Source organism: Oncorhynchus nerka, linkage group LG24 (genome assembly GCF_034236695.1).
Source record: "Oncorhynchus nerka isolate Pitt River linkage group LG24, Oner_Uvic_2.0, whole genome shotgun sequence".
NCBI lineage: Eukaryota > Metazoa > Chordata > Actinopteri > Salmoniformes > Salmonidae > Oncorhynchus > Oncorhynchus nerka.
In genome coordinates this window covers 30,751,826-30,774,769 of record NC_088419.1, presented here as the reverse complement: position 1 = coordinate 30,774,769, position 22,944 = coordinate 30,751,826, and the positions used below count along the sequence as shown (strand labels likewise).

Below are 22,944 nucleotides of genomic sequence, written 5' to 3'. Positions count from 1 at the left end.
CCCTCAAACCATCACGGTCACCTAATAATCCCCAGTTTACAATTGGCTCATTAATCCCCCTCCTCTCCCCTGTAACTATTCCCCAGGTTGTTGCTGCAAATGAGAATGTGTTCCCAGTCAACTTACCTGGTAAAATAACAGATAAATAAAAGAATTGGTCATTCGAAAAGTGAGTGTAGGGGCAATATTGGCTCATGACAGGAAAAGTATTATATTTTATTGGGGACACAGGCAGAATTGAGAGCGATACAACTACTACCCATGTCTTTGAACATGGGACAAGTAACAATACCCGGATAATTGGCGATGGGTGTGGAACTGACTGGGGTTGGATAATCCTTGTGAGAATCAAAGACAGTGGATATTAGGTAACATTAAAATTGTCAGTATATGGGCGAGAGCACAAATTATGTTTACAAATAGTCAAACTTTGTATCACGCCGCATTTAAACTAAAGGGTGTAAATGAGGGTTCTGTGTTGATACAGTATGTAGTGACTTGTTATTGGTGTAAAAAGATGAAGAAACTCATGCCAGACATCACCACATTAGTAAACTATTTGGTAGAGCAGAGTCACAAGGCATCCTATGCCAGCGATAACATATTTGGGGGTTTCGATTTCGGAAGTCATGAAGCACATTACACGTGATCGAGTAGGAACAATGCGTTCTTTGGCACGAACAAGCACTCCTCGCAGACACAGGAAAACCCTAGTGGTTTTAATCTCGTGAGACACTTTATTCCATCTTAATCTAAAATAGATTTCTATAATTGACAAAAGGGAGGATGGTCACAAGTAATTAAAGTGGCCTCCCTGTGAACAGAACTTATGTTTGTTTAGACTCTAATTTCTAACTTTTTGTTCACCTGGTAAAGTGCAGTATAGTGAATATTAACTAAATGTACACTTACTCTTCCAGGAGAATGAGGGTAGTCATTTTCTCTCCCTGTTTCCGAGGTCGTTGCCTTGTAAGAGCAATTTGTGAAATTCTGCAGTTTTATACAGCAAAAACGTACCGGACATGGCCGTGAAGGGAGCTACCAAATGAAATCCAATTTTATTTATAAAGCCCTTTTTACATCAGCCGATGTCACAAAGTGCTATACAGAAACCTAGCCTAAAACCCCAAACAGCAAGCAATACAGATGTAGAAGCATTGTGGCTAGGAAAAACTCCCTAGAAAGGCCAGAACCTAGGAAGAAACCTAGAGAGGAACCAGGCTATGAGGGGTGGTCAGTCTTCTCCTGGCAGTGCCGGGTGGCGATAACAGTACATGGCCAAGATGTTCAAACGCTCATAGATGACCAGCAGGGTCAAATAATAATCATCACAGTGGTTATAGAGGGTGCAACAGGTCAGCACCTCAAGAGTAAATGTAAGTTGGCTTTTCATAGCCGATCATTCAGAGTTAAACAGAGAGAGCGAGATATTAACAGCAGGTCGGGACCAGGTAACACATCCCGTGAACAGGTCAGGGTTCCATAGCCGCAGGCAGAACAGTTGAAACTGGAGCAGCAGCATGACCAGGTGGACTGGGGACAGCAAGGAGTCATTAGCACTTTGTGACATCAACGGACGTAAGAATGGATTTATAAATCAATTTGCCAGGTAGTCCTGGGGCATGGTCCTAGGGCTCAGGTCCTCTGAGAGAAGAGAAAGAGAGAGAGAGAATTAGAGGGAGCATACTTAAATTTGCACAGGACATCGGATAAGACAGGAGAAATACTCCAGATATAACAGACTGACCCTAGGCCCCCGACACAAACTATAGCAGCATATTTACTGGAGGCTGAGACAGGAGGGGGTCGAGAGACCCTGTGGCCCCGTCCGACTATACCCCCAGACAGGGCCAACCAGGCAGCATATACAGTAACTCCACCCACTTTGCCAAAGCACAGCCCCCACACTACTAGAGAGACCCCCAACTTACTAGCCTGAGACGAGGCCAAGTATAGACCACAAAGAGCTCCCCCACGGCATGAACCCGAGGGGGGCGACAACCCGGACAGGAAGATCATGTCAGTGACTCAACCCACTCAAGTGACACACCCCTCTTAGGCACGGCATGGAAGACCACCCGTAACAGGCAGAGAATCTCAGTGGAGAGAGGGGAACTGGCCAGGCAGAGACAGCAAGGGTGGTTCGTCACTCCAGTGCCTTTCCGTTCACCTTCGCACCCCTGGGCCAGACTACACTCAATCATAGGACCTACTGAAGCGATGAGTCTTCAGTAAGGACTTAAAAGTCGAGACCGAGTCTGCATCTCACATGGATAGGTAGACCATTCCATAAAAATGGAGCTCTATAGGAGAAAACCCAGCCTCCAGCTGTTTGCTTCGACATTCTAGGGACAATAAGGAGGCCTGTGTCTTGTGACCGTAGCGTACATGTAGGTATGTACGGCAGGACCGAATCAGAAAGTAAGTAAAACCTTGATATCAGCCCTTGCCTTAACAGGAAGCCATTGTAGAGAGGCTAGCCTCTGGAGTAATATGATCACATTTTTTGGTTCTAGTCAAGACTCTAGTAGCCGTGTTAAGCACTAACTGAAGTGTATTTAGTGCTTTATCCGGGTAGCCGGAAAGTGGAGCATTACAGTAGTCTAATCTAGAAGTGACAAAAGCATGGATTAATATTTCTGCATCATTTTTGGATAGAAAGTTTCAGATTTTTGCAATGTTACACAGACAGAAAGCTGTCCTTGAAACAGTCTTGATATGTTCGTCAAAAGAGAGAGGTCAGGGTCCAGAGTAATGCCAAGGTCCTTCACAGTTTTAATGTAGACACCTGTACAACCATCAAGATTAATTGTCAGATTCAACAGAAGATCTTTGTTTCTTGGGACCTAGAACTAGCATCTGTTTTGTTTGAGTTTAAAAGTATAAAACAATTGCCACCATCCACGTCCTTATATCTGAAACATAGGCATCCAGGGAGGGAAAATTTGGGGCTTCACTAAGTTTCATCGAAACGTACAGCTGTGTATCGTCCACATAGCAGTGAAAATGAACATTATGTTTCCATATGACATCACCAAGAGATATATATATATATATAGTGAAAACAATAGAGGTCCTAAAAAGGAACCTTGAGGACAAACCATCCACAGAGACAAACTGATGTCTTTCCAACAGATAAGATCTAAACCAGGCCAGAACGTGTCCGTGGTTCCCTCCAAAAGAACGTGGTGATCGATGGTATCAAAAGCAACACTAAGGTAGGGGCCTCCCGGGTGGCGCAGTGGTCTAGGGCACTGCATCACTGTGCTAGCTGTGCCACCAGAGACTCTGGGCTCCAGCCCAGGCTCTGTCGCAGCCGGCTGCCACAGGGAGGTCCATGGGGCGACGCACAATTGGCCTAGCGTCATCCGGGTTAGGGAGTGTTTGGCCGGAAGGGAAATCCTTGTCTCACTAAAATGCAATAAAATGCTAATTAATTACTTAAAAATCATACAATGTTATTTTCTGGATTTTTGTTTTAGATTGAGTCTCTCACAGTTGAAGTGTACCTATGATAAAAACTACAGACCTCTACATGCATTGTAAGTAGGAAAACCTGCAAAATCGGCAGTGTATCAAATACTTGTTCTCCCCAATGTATATTTGATATATTTTCTGTGTCAAGGTTTGGCTTTATTACTGCCACTTTTAGTGAGTTGGTACACATCCGGTGGATAGGGAGCTTTTTATTATGTTCAACATAGGAGGGCCAAGCACAGGAAGCAGCTCTTTCAGTAGTTTAGTTGGAATAGTGTCCAGTACGCAGCTTGAAGGTTGAGAGGCCATGACTATTTTCATCAACGTGTCAAGAGATATAGTATTCAAAAAACTTGTCTCCCTTGATCCTAGGTCCTGGCAGTGTTGTGCAGACTCAGGACAACTGGGCTTTGGAGGAATAAGCAGATTTAAGGGGGAGTTTTTTTGCTTTCTAATGAAGTGAAAGCCATCCTCTTGGGGAATGCTGCTTTTTAGTTAGCTTTGCAACCGTATCAAAAATACATTTTGGATTGTTCTTATTCTCCTTAATTAATTAAGTTGGAAATATAAGATGATCGAGCAGCAGTGAAGGCTCTTTGATACTGCACGGTACTGTCTTTTCAAGCTAATCGGAAGACTTCCAGTTTGGCGTAGCTCCATTTCCGTTCCAATTTTCTGGAAGCTCGTTTCAGGGCTCGGGTATTTTCTGTACACCAGGGAGCTAGTTTCTTATGACAAATGCTTTGTTTTTAGGGGTGTGACTGCATCTAGGGTATTACGCAAGGTTAAATTAAGTTCCACAGTTAGGTGGTTAACTGATTTTTGTACTCTAATGTCCTTGGGTAGGTGGAGGGAGTCTGGAAGGGCATCTAGGAATCTTTGGGGTTGTCCGAGAATTTATATACAGCTTTTGATGATCCTTGGTTGGGGTCTGAACAGGTTATTTGTTGCGATTGCAAACATAATAAAATGGTGGTCTGATAATCCTGGACTATGAGGAAAAACATTTTGATCCACAGTATTTATTCCATGGGACAAAACTAGGTCCAGCTTATGACTGTGGCAGTGAGTGGGTCAGGAGACATGTTGGACAAAACCCACTGAGTCGATGATGGCTCCGAAAGCCCTTTGGAGTTAGTCTGTGTTATCTGCCATGACTACAAGGTCCGATAGGAATTCAAGGAACTCCGTGAGGCCTGTAAACAGTAGCTATAAAAAGTGATTGAGTAGGCTACAATTGTCTTAAAATCACTTATTTATTACTAACTAAGTAATTCACAGAAATGCATAAACAAACAGTAAATATGGTTACAAGAAATGATAGAAGAATGTGCCCTAGTGGGCTAAACTGGCATGGCGGCTTGTTAGACAAAAGGGGAAGTGGGGGTCGACTAAGAAGTCACCACAGAGTGATAATTATAACAATTGAAATGCTAATCCTTTGCACATGAACGCTCACTCATTCAGGAACAATTGCAATCAATATATATATTTACGCTCAGTGTGTCGTCTTGATCGCTGGTGAAAAGTTGTTTATTTTGTAGAATTGTCCGTCTCTCTCCCTCTCTCGTGGTTATAGTGGATAGTTTAGAGTGACATTTATTCGTTTCGTCATAGAATGGATGTTTCGGCGGTTGTCGTTCTTCGCGTTCAATGATACCAAGTTCCATAGCTGCAGACTAGTAATTAATATCAAAGACTTGTTCTTATTCTGTCGGTATCGATAGTCTAAGAGTTTAACCACGTGGTATGGTTAAAAGATTCAGCAATAGTCTACAACCTTTGTCCTCTCCTAATGGAGAAAAACATGGTCTGGTGATAATTTCTCAAAGTTGGGTTTTATTCGGAATTGCAGAAAAGGGCCGGTCCTCTGATTTAGTTCAAATCAAAATGGAATTGTATTTTCCTTCATTAAACAGTCCAAAATCATTACACAATTTTACAAACAGTATCATACTCACTCATTCATCTTATACAACAATTAGATGTAAACCTCATATCTGAGGCTATTATATAAACAGTGTTATGGTAATGTGGCCACACCGTCTCTCATGAGCTTCCCCATGCTGTAACAAACGGATCAGTTCGTAGCTGGATTCTTCACCGATCTTTTATACTTTCTCCGGAACATGACATTTGTTCGTACCTCAAGTTCTGTCTGGTGGAAGAAATTCCTTTGTGCTCTATGAACATTTACTCTGCCTCTTATACTATGTGGCAGGGTCTTCTCAGGAATTTACAACCTCTCTCTGACCACAGCAGCCTAGTTGAAGGAGGCAAGAGGGAGGCAGGGAGAGAGGGATGGGGCTTGCCCCAAAGAGGGCAACGTCATGACACTAGTGTAAACAGGAGGAGATGCCTCATTTAACACAGTAAATTCATCAGGCTTCAGCCATGTTTCAGTCAGGCCAATCACGTCAAGATTATGATCAGTGATTAGTTCATTGGCAATAACTGCCTTGGAAGTGAAGGAGCTAACATTAAGTAGCCCTATTTTGAGATATCACAATCTCTTTCAATAATGACTGGAATGGAGGAGGTCTTTATTCCAGTGAGACCGCTAAGGCGAACACCGCCATGTTAAGTTTGCCCAACCTAGAGCGAGGCACAGACACGGTCTCAATGGGGATAGCTGAGCTGGTGGCAGACTCCACTAAGGATGCAGCAGGCTGTTAGCCAGCTATCTCATTGTGGAGCTATAGGAGTTAGAGCCCTGTTGTAACGTCTCTCTTCGGAAGGCATGGACCAAAGCGCAGCGTGATAAGTGTTCATGATATTTTTATTTCACAAAAACACTTGAACAAAACACAAAGTGAAAAAACAAACAGTTCGGTAAGGCAAATAAACTATACAGAAAACAACTACTCACAAATCACAGGTGAGAAAAGGGCTGCCTAAGTATGATTCCCTATCAGAGACAGCGATAGACAGCTGCCTCTGATTGGGAACCACACTCGGCCAAAAACAAAGAAATAGAAAACAAAGAAATAAAGAAACTAGAATGCCCACCCTAGTCACACCCTAGCCTAACCAAAATAGAGAATAAAAGCCTCTCTATGGCCAGGGGGTGACACCTGCTTATGTTCATAGATAAGATGAGAGCACCCCTCCAGCTAGGATGGAGTCAGTCACTCCTCAGCAGACCAGGCTTGGTCCTGTTTATGGGTGTCTCAGAAAGAGGGCCAATTACCTTCAAATTATTTTTTGGGGGAGGGGCAGAAAACAGTTTTCAACCAGCAATTTAATAAGGCCTGACAAATTTTGTTTTGACCCTACATTATGAATGTGTTTAATGCCATGTCTGATTTGTGAGTTGTCTGTTTAATTTGGTTTTCACAGGTTAAACAGACTGTACCTTAATAGGCAAACACATGAACACGTACATTTGTCATCAAAAGAATTCACTGAAGAAACTTACTGTGACATGAAATGTTTGACTGTTTTTACATAATTAAATAGAGGAAGAAACTTCTTTGAAGGGTTTGAATGACCTCTGACCTGAATTTCTAGTGTGGTTTGATCACCCTCAGACATTGGATGATGATTTAAAAGTCATGTGTAATAATGATTTGAAGGTTATAATCAATTAAGGAGAAGTTTATAATTATATGTGAGTGTCACGAATCCCGTTTCCTGAGTCTGTTTTTTGCCTGTGTTCTGTCCTGGAGTGTTTTTCCGGCGTCCTGGAACGCACCCTGTCTGGTTGCCGGGCAATATAGCCAGTTGAGAGTTCTGATTACCCGCACCTGTATCCCATCAGCTATCTGCACACCTGGTCCTGATCATCATCTCTCCTCTTCATAAGCCCAGACCTGACATCCATTCCCTGCCGGATCGTTAGCCATGAACAGTATGTTGTGCCATAGTATCAGCATCAAGTTGGATAGAATTTGTTTTGTTGTTTTTTTTACGTATTGCTTGCCTTAAACTTACCTCCGTTTGTTCTGTCTTCAGTTACTCACCCGGATCATTTACCCCATTCCCGCCTGGTCGTCGGAGGATTCCGCTACCCCATTGGATCCACCTATTTACTCCCATCAACTCACCACCGCTGCCCGCTACGCCACCTGGATATATCTACCCATTCACATGTAAATAAATACTCACCTTCTTCCTACTCTCCTTGTCCTGGTCTGCTTCTGGGTTCGATTTTGAAAGAACGTGACAGTGAGAGTCGGACCATGAGAAGGATAGACCTGTCTAGTCCATTTTTCTATTCTTTGAATTAATTTGAGTAATAAAAAATTGAATTATCAAGGGTAGTAATTCTAATTTGCTGTGTTTTTTTTTTTTTTTTACACATTAAATCACTTTATGAATCATGTGTCAAAATGGGGGAATTACCAGTCCTTTCAGGTTTTTAGATTGAAGTTTATACATTCTCTAGTGATGTATAGAAGTGTTTTGATACAAATCTCACCAGATTGGGTCTGCTGCATGATCGCGATTACTGCCTAAGGATTAGTCCTCTAACTTCCTGACCCTGTGACTCTGTGAAGAGATCGTCAGTATGATAAGGGAGTATATGCAAATTTGCTAAATGGTTTCAACAATGCTCTTTGATATTCGTTTTATAAATGTTGTATTAAGAAAATTGGGAAGGTAATAATTCATCATACGGTAAAGTTTTCAGAATCAAAAATGCCTTAAACTGTTTTGGTCTGTCAAGGTTATGGCGAAGGTGACCACATGGTGTCTAGATGAATGGATAGTTGAGAACAGTGTGAAGTGCCCATAATTGTTTATTTGGGGCATCAGGTTGATTGTGGAGGTCTGCACATTGTGAAATGTATAGTAATTTAGACTTTGGAAGCATTGAGATACCGATCTGTCATTAACATGTCACTCGTGGGCTGTAATGATAGCACGTAGTACAAACTGTCTATATGATCCTGTTTGTAAATGTACATTCTAACTGTATTGGTGTGTGCTAAGTTTGGGTTGCATAACATTGATAGGATGGGTTTTGTTTAAAAAAAAAAAGGAAAAAGTTAGCAGCATTCTAATTATGAAGTACATCAATACATATGGCTTTCTGGATGAGACCGTTATAAACATGCTCAAGTCAATTGTACCATGTAAGTGGACTAGCAGTAGTGACTACCGTGTTATGGGTTACATAGAATGAATCATTGTGTAAAATGTATTTGTAGCCAGAGGCTAAGTGTTTGCATAAGTGTGCCAAATGATAGGTTACCATTGCTGTACATTCATACCCCAGGGTGAGGGTAACTTTACTATTGTAGTGGAACATCAAAGAGCTCAGTGGTGATTAAAAATATTATTTGTGTCGACTAATCGCTCCGTTTTGTTCATCGCGTTTTGGTAAGGAAAAAATAAGTCATTCAAACGCGAACTTTTTTTCCAAATTAACTCGATAATATCGACAAACATGGCAAACGATTTTAGAATCAATCCTCAAGGTGTTTTTCACATATCTATCGATGATAAAATCCATCGTGGCAGTTTACTTTCAATTCTGAAGAAATGGAACGCGCATGGACTTACTGATTACGCACACAGGACACCGGGCGGGACACCAGGTAAATGTAGTCTCTTATGGTCAATCTTCCAATGATATGCCTACAAACAGTCACAATGCTGCAGACACCTCGGGGAATATACAGAAAGCGCAGGCTCATTCCTGGCGCATTCACAGCCATATAAGGAGACATTGGAACACAGCGCCTTCAGAATCCGTGGCATTTCCTGTATGAAACATCATCTTGGTTTCGCCTGTTGCATTAGTTCTGGGGCACGCACAGATAATATCTTTGCAGTTTTGGAGACGTCAGAGTTGTCTTTCCAAGGCTGTCAATTCCATGCATAGTCGAGCATCTTTTCGTGACAAAATATTGCGCTTAAAACGGGCACGTCTTTTTATCCAATAATGACACAGCGCCCCTATAGGTTCAAGAGGTTAACTTCTTGCGTCGAGCCATCCCGGGATCGTGACTACAGCCTCAAGTCCATTACCATAACGCAACGTTAACTATTCATGAAAATCGCAAATGAATTGAAATAAATATGCTAGCTCTCAAGCTTAGCCTTTTGTTAACAACACTGTCATGTCAGATTTTCAAAAATATGCTCCTCAACCATGGCAAAACAAGCATTTGTGTAACAGTATTGATAGCTAGCGTTAGCATTCAGCAGGCAACATTTTCACAAAACCAGAAAACCATTCAAATAAAATAATTTATCTTTGAAGAACTTCTGTTTTCAATGAGGAGACTCAGTTAGATAGCAAATGTTCAGTTTTTCCTGAAAATTATTTGTGCAGGAGAAATCGGTCCATTTTGTGCGTCATGTTTGGCTACCAAAAAAAAAACAAATTCATTCATCAAAACGCCAAACTTTTTCCCACATTAACTCCATAATAATCGACAAACATGGTAAACGGTGTTTAGAATCAATCCTCAAGGTGTTTTTCACATATCTCTTCATGATATATCGTTCCTGTTAGTATCCTCTCTGTCTCAATCACATGGATGAATGCGAGCAGCTTGGAGATTACGCAGCAATTTCAACAAAGGACACCGGGCGGACACCTGGTAAATGTAGTCTCTTATGGCCAATCTTCCAATGATATGCCTACAAATACGTCACAATGCTGCAGACAACTTGGAGAAACGATAGAAAGGGCAGGCTCATTCCTGGCGCTTTCACAGCCATATAAGGAGACAATGAAAAACAGAGCCTCAAAAATCCTGCTCATTTCCTGTTTGAATTTCATCTTGGTTTCGCCTGTAGCATCAGTTCTGGGGCACTCACAGATAATATCTTTGCAGTTTTGGAAACGTCAGAGTGTTCGTTCCAAAGCTGTCAATTATATGCATAGTCGAGCATCTTTTTGTGACAAAATATTGCGCTTAAAACGGGTACTTTTTTAATCCAATAATGAAATAGCGCCCCCATAGGTTGAAGAGGTTAAAATCATTTACACACCACAAATAAATTGAGATTTTGTGCTACTGATTGAACTCAGCCAGCAGTTCCTGAAGAGGAAGATCACCATGGTTGGCACAGTTAGAAACAACAAGCCTGAGCTTGGTGAGAAAGCAGAGAGGCCTTCTCACCAAAGTTTGCCTACACCCCCACTCTAGTTTCTTACCTCCCAAAGAGGAACAAGAATGTGGTCCTCCTGAGCACACTGCAGAAAACAGCTGAAATCAGTGATCATCGTGGACTACAACCACAAAGGAGGCATGGACAACATGATTAGAATTTACAGCTGCAGGAGGATGACTGCCCGCTGGTCCTCATCCATATCATGAAGGCATTGTAACAAGATCAACCCTACCTGGATTCCTGATAAGCGGAACTAGAGGGTGTTCCTGGAGCAGCTGGGAAAGGCACTTGCTCCCTTCTTTGAAAGTGTGGGGATGCATCTCCCCCATACAGCAGCATCTGCTATGCTTGTGCAAGCTGTTCAGGGGGCTGAACCTTGTGATCCACCTGAAGCTGCAGCAGGCAAGAGGTGGAGATGCAAATTCTGCCCCCTAAAGAAGGACTGTAAAACAAATACTATGTGCTGCACATGTAAGAAGTCCATGCAAACACATGCGTACTGTCCTAATTAGAGTTGGTTGATTTGTGTCTCTTACTTGTTGATAAACTTTGTGGGTGTGGGCAATGGTAAAAAAAAAAATAAGGAGAAGACTAGCATTTTGTTGTTGAATTCCTCATTGTACAGTACATAGAGCAACTGTTGCCAAAAAATACTTACTGATTACCTTCAATAAAACTACTTTCTGCACATTTCTGTGAACAAATAAATATATGTTCACACCTATGCAGTACATTTAGCAATAATAATAAACCTCTACTTCAGTAAAGAAAACAATGACAGGTGTGTTGTAATAAAAAAATAAGTGTCCACTGATTTAAATTAAGTCTTTCTGCATTGTGAAGACGGAAAACCCAAATACCCACAAATGTGCTGAATGCTGAATCTATTTTGCATGAAGAAACAACCTTTGGGGTTAAAAATTATATTAAGCTGCTTTATTTTAGGGGTTTAGTGAAGGCAGGTCATTTTTTAAAATCATTTAGGACAAGGAGTATACAGAATGTTAAAGACTACACAAAGGTTAAAATAATCTGCAGTCTCCTATAGAATTGCTTCCACACCTCACTAATGCCCTTGTAGTTGAATGGAAGCAAATCTCCACAGCAATGTACCAACATCTAGCAGAAAGCCTTCCCAAAAGAGTGGATGCTGTTACAGCAGCGAAGGGGGACCAACTCCATGTTAATGCCCATGATTTTGGAATGAAACGAGCAGTTGTCCACATACTTTTGGCCGCGGAGTGTATTTGTTGTAGGAGGTTATATAAGAAGCATCAACTGTGTGTGGTCGTAGTATTGATGTGCATTACGAGGGTGGAAGACTTCCTTGTAATACTGTAACGTGGGGGATTATATATATATGCGAGGTGAGGTCCTAGGGACTAAGATGAACATAACAGGTCATTTGCATCAGGGAGTGGTGCCGAGGATTCCGACAACAATATCAAGATGCAACAATTAATTCAGTCACAAGAAAATGCACAATTTCCATACACCATCTTCAGCTCCAGGAGTCCTACAAGACAGACTTTAATAGATAACAATATCAGATTTCTCACAAACAAATATCACTAGAGTTACATGTTTCATTCACAGAGACATTAATTATCTTTGCAACGCTCACAGAGGGCGTGTCCAGAGGGAAGGAGAGCAGGTCTAGGTGGAAAATGGGCACCAATGCCTTTAAACACTACATTTACAATCATTCCTATTTCTCATACTTACTTTGTCAATGACCCACCATCACCGCTCCCATCCACCCAAGGCCCACCAACTAGCACATGCCTGAATGACACAAACAGGAAGGCTTTTATACAAAATGCCAAGCCCTTAATTAACAATCACATACACCTGGCACAGGCAGACCTACAAGAGTGCGTTCAAAATAGGTTGATGGTTCTACCCTGTTACAATACCACAGACAGATCCTTCAACCCTAAAAGTGTGTTTTTTTATTTTTATTTTTTTATTTCACCTTTATTTAACCAGGTAGGCTAGTTGAGAACAAGTTCTCATTTGCAACTGCGACCTGGCCAAGATAAAGCATAGCAGTGTGAACAGACAACATAGAGTTACACATGGAGTAAACAATTAACAAGTCAATAACACAGTAGAAAAAAAGGGAAAAAAGAGAGAGTCTATATACATTGTGTGCAAAAGGCATGAGGAGGTAGGCGAATAATTACAATTTTGCAGATTAACACTGGAGTGATAAATGATCAGATGGTCATGTACAGGTAGAGATACTGGTGTGCAAAAGAGCAGAAAAGTAAATAAATATAAACCGTATGGGGATGAGGTAGGTAAATTGGGTGGGCTATTTACCGATAGACTGTGTACAGCTGCAGCGATCGGTTAGCTGCTCGGATAGCAGATGTTTGAAGTTGGTGAGGGAGATAAAAGTCTCCAACTTCAGCGATTTTTGCAATTCGTTCCAGTCACAGGCAGCAGAGAACTGGAACGAAAGGCTGCCAAATGAGGTGTTGGCTTTAGGGATGATCAGTGAGATACACCTGCTGGCGCACGTGCTACGGGTGGGTGTTGCCATCGTGACCAGTGAACTGAGATAAGGCGGAGCTTTACCTAGCATGGACTTGTAGATGACCTGGAGCCAGTGGGTCTGGCGACGAATATGTAGCGAGGGCCAGCCGACTAGAGCATACAGGTCGCAGGGGTGGGTGGTATAAGGTGCTTTAGTAACAAAACAGATGGCACTGTGATAAACTGCATCCAGTTTGGAAGCTATTTTGTAGATGACATCGCCAAAGTCGAGGATCGGTAGGATAGTCAGTTTTACTAGGGTAAGTTTGGCGGCGTGTGTGAAGGAGGCTTTGTTGCGGAATAGAAAGCCGACTCTAGATTTGATTTTAGATTGGAAATGTTTGATATGAGCCTGGAAGGAGAGTTTACAGTCTAGCCAGACACCTAGGTACTTATAGATGTCCACATATTCTAGGTCGGAACCTTCCAGGGTGGTGATGCTAGTCGGGTGTGCGGCTGCAGGCAGCGAACGGTTGAAAAGCATGCATTTGGTTTTACTAGCGTTTAAGAGCAGTTGGAGGACACGGATAGAGTGTTATATGGCATTGAAGCTCGTTTGGAGGTTAGATAGCACAGTGTCCAAGGAAGGGCCGGAAGTATACAGAATGGTGTCGTCTGCGTAGAGGTGGATCAGGGAATCGCCCGCAGCAAGAGCAACATCATTGATATATACAGAGAAAAGAGTCGGCCCGAGAATTGAACCCTGTGGCACCCCCATAGAGACTGCCAGAGGACCGGACAACATGCCCTCCGATTTGACACACTGAACTCTGTCTGCAACAGTATGTGTGTGCTTGTGTGTGGGATGGGATGCAATAGCAATAGGTGTGTGAGAGTGTGTCTCTTTATGTTTGGGGGGTTGTTTTTCGTGCCAACTGTAGGAGTGGAAATCTCATTAAGTCGACTGTGTGTGTGTGTGTCTGACACTGATTGTCATAGTGTAAGCAGATAATAGGTACACACACACGCTTACACACACTAAACCTTACACACACGCACAGAGTCAGCAGAAACAGGAGCTTGGTGACACAGTTGATGAACCTGTGTTATTCTTCAATTAAACTATGGATGAATTCCGAGCCAAGAAACTCTCCTCAGCCCTGCTCAACTTACATGATTGCCAAATCTTTTCTCTCTCAACTACACTATATATACAAAAGTATGTGGACACCCTTTCAAATTAGTGGATTCGGCACTTTCAGCCCCACCCATTGCTAACAGGTGTATAAAATTAAGTACACCGTCATGCAATCTCCATAAACAAACATTTCCAAACTGCCTCTGGAAGCAAAGTCAGCACAAAAACTGTTTGTCGTAAGCTTCATGAAATGGGTTTCCATGGCCGAGCAGCTGCACACAAGCCTAAGATCACCATACGCAATGCCATGCGTGGCTGGAATGGTGTAAAGATTGCCGCCATTGGACTCTGGAGCAGTGGAAACTCGTTCTCTGGAGTGATGAATCACGCTTCACCATCTGGCAGTCCGACGGACAAATCTATGTTGGCAGATGTGAGGAGAACGCTACCTGCCTGAATGCATAGTGCCAACTGTAAAGTTTGGTGGAGGAAGAATAATGGTATGGACCTGTTTTTCATGGTTCAGGCTATGCCCCTTAGTTCTAGTGAAGGGAATTCTTAACGCTACAGAATACAATGACATTCTAGACGATTCTGGGCTTCCAACTCTGTGGCAACAGTTTGGGAAAGCCCTTTCCTGTTTCAGCATGACAATACCCCCGTGCACAAAGCGAGGTCCACACAGTAATGGTTTGTTGAGATCGATGTGGAGTAACTTGACTGGCCTGCACAGAGCCCTGACCTAAACCCCATCGAAAACCTTTGGGATGAATTGGAACACCGACTGCGAGCCAGGCCTAATTGCCCAACATCATTGCCCTACTAAAGCTCTTGTGGTTGAATGGAAGCAAATCCCAGCAGCAATGCTCCAACATCTAGTGGAAAGCCTTCCCAGAAGAGTGGAGGGTGCTATAATTGCAAGGGGGGACCAACTCCATATTAATACCCATGATTTTGGAATGAGATATTCGTCAAGCAGGTGTCCACATACTTTTGGTCATATAGTGTTTGTGTTGTGTTGCATCTCTCTCCTTCTTGTTATTCTCTTTCTAAACCCCCTCTCTCGCTGTCCCCTGCCATCCTCCATAGCATGAGGGTTTAACATGTCACCAGCTGGCTGATGAGTTATGTCACTACATTCTTATCTGTACAATAGACTTCCTCTATGTCAGTCAATCTGTCAGTGTAGAAGACACAGTGGAGTAGTTTACTACAGTGGCTTACTGTACTATCAGGGGTGACCCCTCATTCAGGGCACGTGAGGCAAAGCCCACCTGTTTTGAGCCCCACCTGTTTATGCAAAGAAATAAATAAAAAATTAAAGTTTAGCCTGTTTTGCATGTTTTTTTTGGCGTTAATACATGTCACATATCCGTTTGCAAACTATGTAAAATATATATATATTTGAGTTAATAAAGTTGCATACAAACATGGTCTCTTTTTTACTTTCGTGAGAAGGCAGTTCCAAAATGCATGTGTTTTAGCCTAGCTGTAATGTAGTCACGGGGAGTCAGGTGCAGAAGGTGAGTTATTATTTTTTTTTTATATAAATACAGCAAGCAAGCAAACAAACAAACAAACAAACAAACAAACAAACAAACAAACAAACAAACAAACAAACAAACAAACAAACAAACAAACAAACAAACAAACAAACAAACAAACAAACAAACAAACAAACGCAAAACCAGCACTGCGTACTAAATGTTACCAAAACCAATACTGCCTGATGACTGAGGCTACAGAGGGCTATATAAAGAGAGAGTAATCAGGGTGGTGATGAAGTCCAGGTGTGCTTAACGATGGGGAGCAGGTGTGCGCAATGTGGCTTGCCAGGACCAGTGGTTAGTAGACCAGCGACGTCAAGCTCTGGAGCGTAAGGTTTGGTAATGTTCTCTAGTTGCACCGTGATTGGCTCAGTGTTTGGTCACTCATGGAGATACTACGTTACTGCAAAATCTATGGGGAGCGTTTGAAAATTCAAGCCCCTTGGGTGCTGCCATAGAATTATATTAGAAGTACCATCCAAGAAGTCTCAAGGTCATTGGCCACAGAATCACGTTATATCCATCGTAGTTTTGATTGGACTGATAATGACAACATCATACAAAATCTAAATCTTAGCTAGCAAGCTACCAGTCATCATCATGAATCAAGTCGACAATCTACAGGCAAATCCTTTTCAATACTTGTCATATGAAGAGAAATTATGGATAAAACGTATTGGTGCTCATCGGCCATTGGATATAAACATTACACCAAGTTGGAAATCACAAATTCAACAATGGGTGGTTTGGAAAGAATCTGTGGCTAACTGCAAGCATTGCAAGGCAATCAGTAGACTGCTATTCAGTGGAGTGGGTGTGTACGTTTTGAACTGTCATCCAACTGGGAATTCCAAGTCAAGAACTCGGACCTCTTTCTAGAGCTCCGACCTGAAGATCACCGACGTCATGTTTTTTTCAGTTCCCAGTTGTCTTGAAAGCACCATAATTCCATTGATGACAAAGTCTGATGACAAAATTTGCCCAGGAATGACCGCCGCGCCACCTTCCAGTTCAAGTGAGCACAGGTAGTTGAGTCCAAAAATGTATTGTATGTGTATGCTGCCGCATAAATTATGTAATATTCCAGCAAGATATGTATACTGTAGCTAAGAAGGTAATACTAAGTGTATGTTGTGAAGTAAGCTGTTAGTAACACATGTACCTCACCCTAATAAGTTGGTCCCTTTATCCCTCATAACTTAGCCTACTGTTCTGACTTGGTGGTGCACATGTAGCCAATAGCCTGTTTTAAAGAAACATGCTTTGCTGGCATGCATCCCAAAATGTTTTGGGGAGTTTGCCCCACCAAGATTTACATGCTAAAATCATCACTGTGCACTATACAATGCATTCGGAAAGTATTCAGATCCCTTGACCTTTTCCACCTTTTGTTACGTTACAACCTTATTCGAAAATTGATAAAATGGTTTATTTCCCTCATTAATCTACACACAATAACCCATAATGACAAAGCCAAAACAGGTTTAAGATTTTTTTTAAATGTAATAAAAATAAAAACCGTAAATATCACATTTATTTTTAATACATTTACAAAAAATTCTAAAAACCTGTTTTGGCTTTGTCATTATGGGGTATTGTGTGTAGATTGATGAGGGAAATAAACAATTTTATCAATTTTCGAATAAGGCTGTAAACATCCTTTCTGAATTTAAAAGTATTCCTCGAAGCAATAATTTAGTTGTTCAAAAATATCTGTTAATCTGATTACAATATTTTTGCTGGGAACGTAACTGATTACATGTAATCCGTTACATGTAATCCGTTACTCCGCAACCTTGGCTGGAACGTAACAAAATGTGGAAGAAGTCAAGGGGTCTGGATACTTTCCGAATGCACCGTGTGCTGCATTCGTGCTCTCAGTTCAGGCTTGTAGTACTCCGCATCACAAGCAGAGGGCAGAACTGCATTCCTGTGAAATCGAGGATCCCGCAGATTTCTATCCAACCATGTAAAATCATTGATTTTAAAGAAAGGACATAGAGATAAATGACTTTTCAGTATTCTATTTAGCCTCAGAAAGTCACAGATGATCATAATGTTTTGATCCAGTTCCTTATATTGATAGGTTACATCTCTCCCTTTTCCAATTCCAACTATGTGGGGAGAAACGACCACCATAGTGGGAAAGGATGTGTCCCCTCGTCCTCTCCTCATTCAACAGCCGTGGTGTCGCACACGTTCGGTGCTGAGATATTTAGAAACGGTGGTCAATCCGTCTGTCAGGTGGTCTGTTGGCACCTGCGAGCTAGCATGGAGGGAAAACTGAGAATCCTTTTACTTCCCTCTCACACTCGTGAAGTGGGGAAGCCACGGGGCGCACGTTCCAACTTTCCATGACAACGCACAGTGACGCGGCCAGCTGGCAGGGCTGACCACCGCTCACATGACCAGCGCGCACCTGAAGGAGCAAACCCGGCGATGTCCCCGAACGCACGCACACACACCTGTAAGTGGACACACGTTCACTCTCATATCCTGATTCTGTAAATGGTTGCTGTTTTTCTGGCAACAATGTGGTTAGACCGGGGAATTCATGGGTTGCAGGGGCTTCCGGGTGATTTTCTGTTTGTTTTATGTGCAAATAAGCTTAACAATGCTTCGGCCAATTCTAGATTTCAAAAGGTAGGAAGATAACCTGAATCACCTAATACAGTCTATAAAGCATATTGTAATCTCAGTGGAGGCTGCTGTGGGGAGGACGGCTCATAATAATGGCTGGAATGGAGCAATGGAATGGCATCAAACACATGGAAGACAGATGTTTGATGTATTTGATACCATTCCACCTATACTGCTCTGACCATTACCACGAGCGGTCCTCCCCAATTGAGGTGCCACTTGATGTTTATTGGATAATGTATGACATGAGATATTGTCCACACAATGCATTCCTTTATTCATGATGTCACACCCTGACCATAGTTTGCTTTGTATGTTTCTATGTTTTGTTTGGTCAGGGTGTGATCTGAGTGGGCATTCTATGTTGGATGTCTAGTTTGTCTGTTTCTGTGTTTGGCCTGATATGGTTCTCAATCAGAGGCAGGTGTTAGTCATTGTCTCCTATTGGGAACCATATTTAGGTAGCCTGTTTTGTTATTGTGGATTGTGGGTGATTGTCTATGTTAGTTGCTTGTGTCAGCACAGTTGTTATTATAGCTTCACGGTCGTTATTCGTTTTTTGTTTTGTATAGTTTGTTCAAGTGTTCTCTGTTCATTAAATTCACAATGAGTACATACCACGCTGCATTTTGATCCTCCGATCCTTCCAACTACTCCTCCTCAGACGAGCAGGACGACGATCGTGACAGAATCACCCACCAACCAAGGACCAAGCGGCGTGGTAACGGGCAGTAGCAGCAACAGCGGCCAGCATCACAAGACTCCTGGACATGGGAGGAGATTTTGGAATATTACTGCCCCAAAGCAGAGCTGGGGGCAGCGAAAGCAGAGAGGCGGCATTACGAGGAGCTAGCACGGCAGAGCGGCTGGAAGAGGCAGCCCCAAAAATGTATTGAGCGGGGGCACAGGGAGAGTGTGGCAAAGTCAGGAGTCAGACCTGAGCCAACTCCCCCTGTTTACCGTAAGGAGTCAAGGAGGGAACCATAGCCGGTCAGGGTGGTGTTGGAGGTGAGCGAAGCAGAGACAGTGAAGGAGTTAATGGGGAAATTGGAGGAGATAGTTATGAGGGAGGTGCTGTGTTGGTGTATGAGGCACGACGGAGCGTGTTGGGGAGTTGATGTCACCTGGGTCAGCTCTCCATATTCGTCCTGAGGTGCGTGCTAGTCGTCTGGTGAAGACTGTGCCAGCCTCACGCACCAGGCCTCCTGTGCACCTCCCTAGCCCTGCACGTCCTGTGCCAGCTCAGCGCTACAGCGCTCCTAGCCGTGCTAACCGTGGAGGGCGTTGTACTGGTCAGGCACCGTGTTATGCGGTGGAACGCACGGTGTCCCCAGTACGCGTGCTTAGCCCGGTGCGCTACATCCCAGCTCCCCACATCTGCCGGGCTAGGGTGAAGATCCAGCCAGGGCGGATGGTGCAAGCCCTGCTCTCAAGATCTCCAGTGCGCCTTCACGGTCCGGTTTATCCAGTGCCACCTCCACGCACCAGCCCTCCGGTGGCAGCCCCCCGCACCAGGCTTTCTCTCCGTCTTTTGCCTACAGGTGCTCATGCCTGTCCAGCGCTGCTAGAGCCTTCCTCCTCCCCAGAGCCGCCAGAGTCTCCCGTCTGTCCTGAGCCGCCAGAGTCTCCCGTCTGTCCTGAACCGCCAGAGTCTCCCGTCTGTCCTGAGCCGCCAGAGTCTCCCGTCTGTCCTGAGCCGCCAGAGTCTCCCGTCTGTCCGGGAGCCTCCAGAGCCGCCAGCCAGCCGGGAGCCGCCAGCCAGCCGGGAGCCGCCAGAGCCGCCAGCCAGCCGGGAGCCGCCAGAGCCGTCAGCCAGCCGGGAGCCGCCAGAGCCGTCAACCAGCCGGGAGCCGCCAGAGCCGTCAACCAGCCGGGAGCCGCCAGAGCCATCAGCCAGCCAGGAGCCGCCAGAGCCGTCAACCAGCCAGGAGCTGCCAGAGCCTGTCACGCCCAGACCATGGTTTGCTTTGTATGTTTCTATGTTTTGTTTGGTCAGGGTGTGATCTGAGTGGGCATTCTATGTTGGATGTCTAGTTTGTCTGTTTCTGTGTTTGGCCTGATATGGTTCTCAATCAGAGGCAGGTGTTAGTCATTGTCTCCTATTGGGAACCATATTTAGGTAGCCTGTTTTGTCATTGTGGGTTGTGGGTGATTGTCTATGTTAGTTGCTTGTGTCAGCACAGTTGTTATTATAGCTTCACGGTCGTTATTCGTTTTTTGTTTTGTATAGTTTGTTCAAGTGTTCTCTGTTCATTAAATTCACGATGAGCACATACCACGCTGCATTTTGGTCCTCCGATCCTTCCAACTACTCCTCCTCAGACGAGGAGGACGACGATCGTGACACATGATGCGTATCGTGGCATTCCATCCTCATTGGAGATCGTTCTATGCGTAATTGGACTTTTATAAAGAGTCAAGTTAGATTAAAAAAATTATACGTTTCAAGTTTTATTAGTTGTATGTACAGGATATGTATGGTATACATTGTCCAACAAAATGCTTACTTGCAGGTTCCTTCTGGACAATGCAACAATAATAAATAATAAAATATAAGAATACGAACTTAAAGTAAATGGCTCTGTAGAATAGAATAAACATTTTAGCATGGTACTGTATAAAACAGCAAGGCACATTTTATAACAATTTATGATGTTGATTATAATGATGGTGGTGGTAATAACAATATAATTGCACAAAGTTAAAGAGATCCTATTTGAGGGGAACTGAATCATCACAGAAAGAGACACTTTTGAAGTTGGACAATTTTCAATTTTACAGTAGCCTGAGGTTATCAGAAAGGTGATAACCAGCATTAGTAAAAACTACCCAGAAATAGCAAAGCACCCTTTACCCGTTCAAACAGCCGACTAATTGGCCAACTACCGCCCCCTTAGTAAACTTTTGGAAAAAATAGTGTTTGTCCAGATACAATGTTATTTCATCGTAATAACAGACTTTTAGAATGTTCATAAGGAAGGGCACTCAACATATGACACAAATTACTGATGATTGCCCGAAAGAAATTGATAATAAGAAGATTGTGGGAGCTGTATTGTTAGATTTCAGTGCAGCTTATTTAATAGAACACATACGCTTGTTTTATTTAATGGAAGCCTCTCCAACGTAAACCAGGTTGAGGGTGGTGTTCCTCAAGGCAGCTGTCTTGGCCCTCTACTGTTCTCTGTTTTTGCTAATGACCTACCACTAGCATTGAATAAAACCCTTTATGTCTATGTACGCCGATGACTCAACATTATACACGTCAGACACCCACCAGAGCAAGTGAAATCACTGCAACAACAAAGAGCTGCAGTCCATTTTAAATGGGTGGCAAGTAATAAGCTAGTCCTAAATATATGATAAACTAAAAGCATTGTATTTGGGACAAATCATTTGTTAAACCCTAAACCTAATCTAAATCTAGCAATGAATAATGTGGCGATAAAAGCAAGTTAAGGAGAGTAAACTGCTCGGTGTAACCCTAGATTGTAAGCTGACATGGTCAAAACATATTGATTCAAAGGTGGCTAAAATGGGAAGAGGCCTGTCTGTAAAAAAAAGTGATGTTCTGCTTTCTTGACATCACAATCGACCAAATAGGTCCTACAGGCCCTAGTTTGATCAAACCTGGACTACAAAGAGGGACATAGGCAAATTCCAGTTGACCAGGAACAGAACAGCATGTCTGGCCCTGAAATGTACACGGAGGACTAATATCAACAACCTGCATATCAATCTCTCCTGGCACAAAGTAGGGGAGAGATTGACTGCATCACTACTGGTCTTTGTGAGAGGTATTGATGTGTTAAAATCACATAACTGTCTGTTCAATCGGTTAACACACAACTCAAGACACTCATACCCCACAAGACATGCCACCAGAGGTCTCTTCACAGTCCCCAAGTCCAGAACAGAGGCTAGGAAAAGCACAGTACTATATTGAGCCACTATGACTACATGGAACTGTCTTCCACGTCAGCTAAATCAAGCCAGCAGTCAAATCTGATTAAAAACCAGATGAAAACACACCTCACGGCACAACGCGGACTGTGAAGAAACACACTCACACTCTCTAACACCGGACTGTAAAACACAGACTCCACACACACTTTTCTTAGGAATGTAATGTAGTATTGTAATGTAATAATGGAGCAATGTAATTTTCTATAATGCACAATGTTTTGTTTGATTTATCTATGTTTGGACCCCAGGAAGAGTAGCTGCTGCTTTGGCAACAGCTAATGGGGATACTAATAAAATACTAAGGTTTGATTGATGAACCTCACTCCACAAGCGGTCGGTATCAGCGCTTTACGATCGAACCTGTCACACTTCTGTCAAGATTGGCTGACCATCCCCACCTCCTCACTTTAGCCAATGAATGACTCCCAGTGCTTCCAATAGTGCCTTAGACCGCTGCCCCACTCGGAAGGCATCAATATTGAACTTTACGGGAAACTGTGCGTATGTCCACGCAAATCAGATTGTGGCTATAACTAAGTTATTAAACCATTCGTACACACAACTTCTAGTGGTTGATAAACTGTATTGCAAGCAAATATTGTTAATTTAGGGGAAATGGAGGTG

At 43.0% G+C, this 22,944-nt stretch overlaps 1 protein-coding gene and 1 long non-coding RNA gene across 2 annotated transcripts; both read left to right on the top strand.

Annotated features, from left to right (window-relative positions):
- Positions 1 to 6,457: 6,457 nt before the first annotated feature.
- On the top strand, positions 6,458 to 7,734 carry LOC135564386 (uncharacterized). The gene is made up of 2 exons (XR_010460976.1): positions 6,458 to 7,327; positions 7,432 to 7,734. It is a non-coding gene; the product is annotated as an uncharacterized LOC135564386 (long non-coding RNA).
- Positions 7,735 to 17,874: 10,140 nt separating this feature from the next.
- Positions 17,875 to 20,638, top strand: LOC135564385 (uncharacterized). The gene is made up of 2 exons (XM_065009436.1): positions 17,875 to 18,181; positions 19,019 to 20,638. The coding sequence occupies exon 2, from the start codon at positions 19,472 to 19,474 to the stop codon at positions 20,360 to 20,362; it is 891 nt and encodes a 296-aa protein (XP_064865508.1). The 5' UTR covers positions 17,875 to 18,181; positions 19,019 to 19,471; the 3' UTR covers positions 20,363 to 20,638.
- The last annotated feature ends 2,306 nt before the right edge of the window (positions 20,639 to 22,944 follow it).

What these genes read in the sequence shown, in the direction of transcription:
- LOC135564385 (XM_065009436.1), top strand. Translation starts at nt 19,472, where the DNA reads ATGTCACCTGGGTCAGCTCTCCATATTCGTCCTGAGGTGCGTGCTAGT.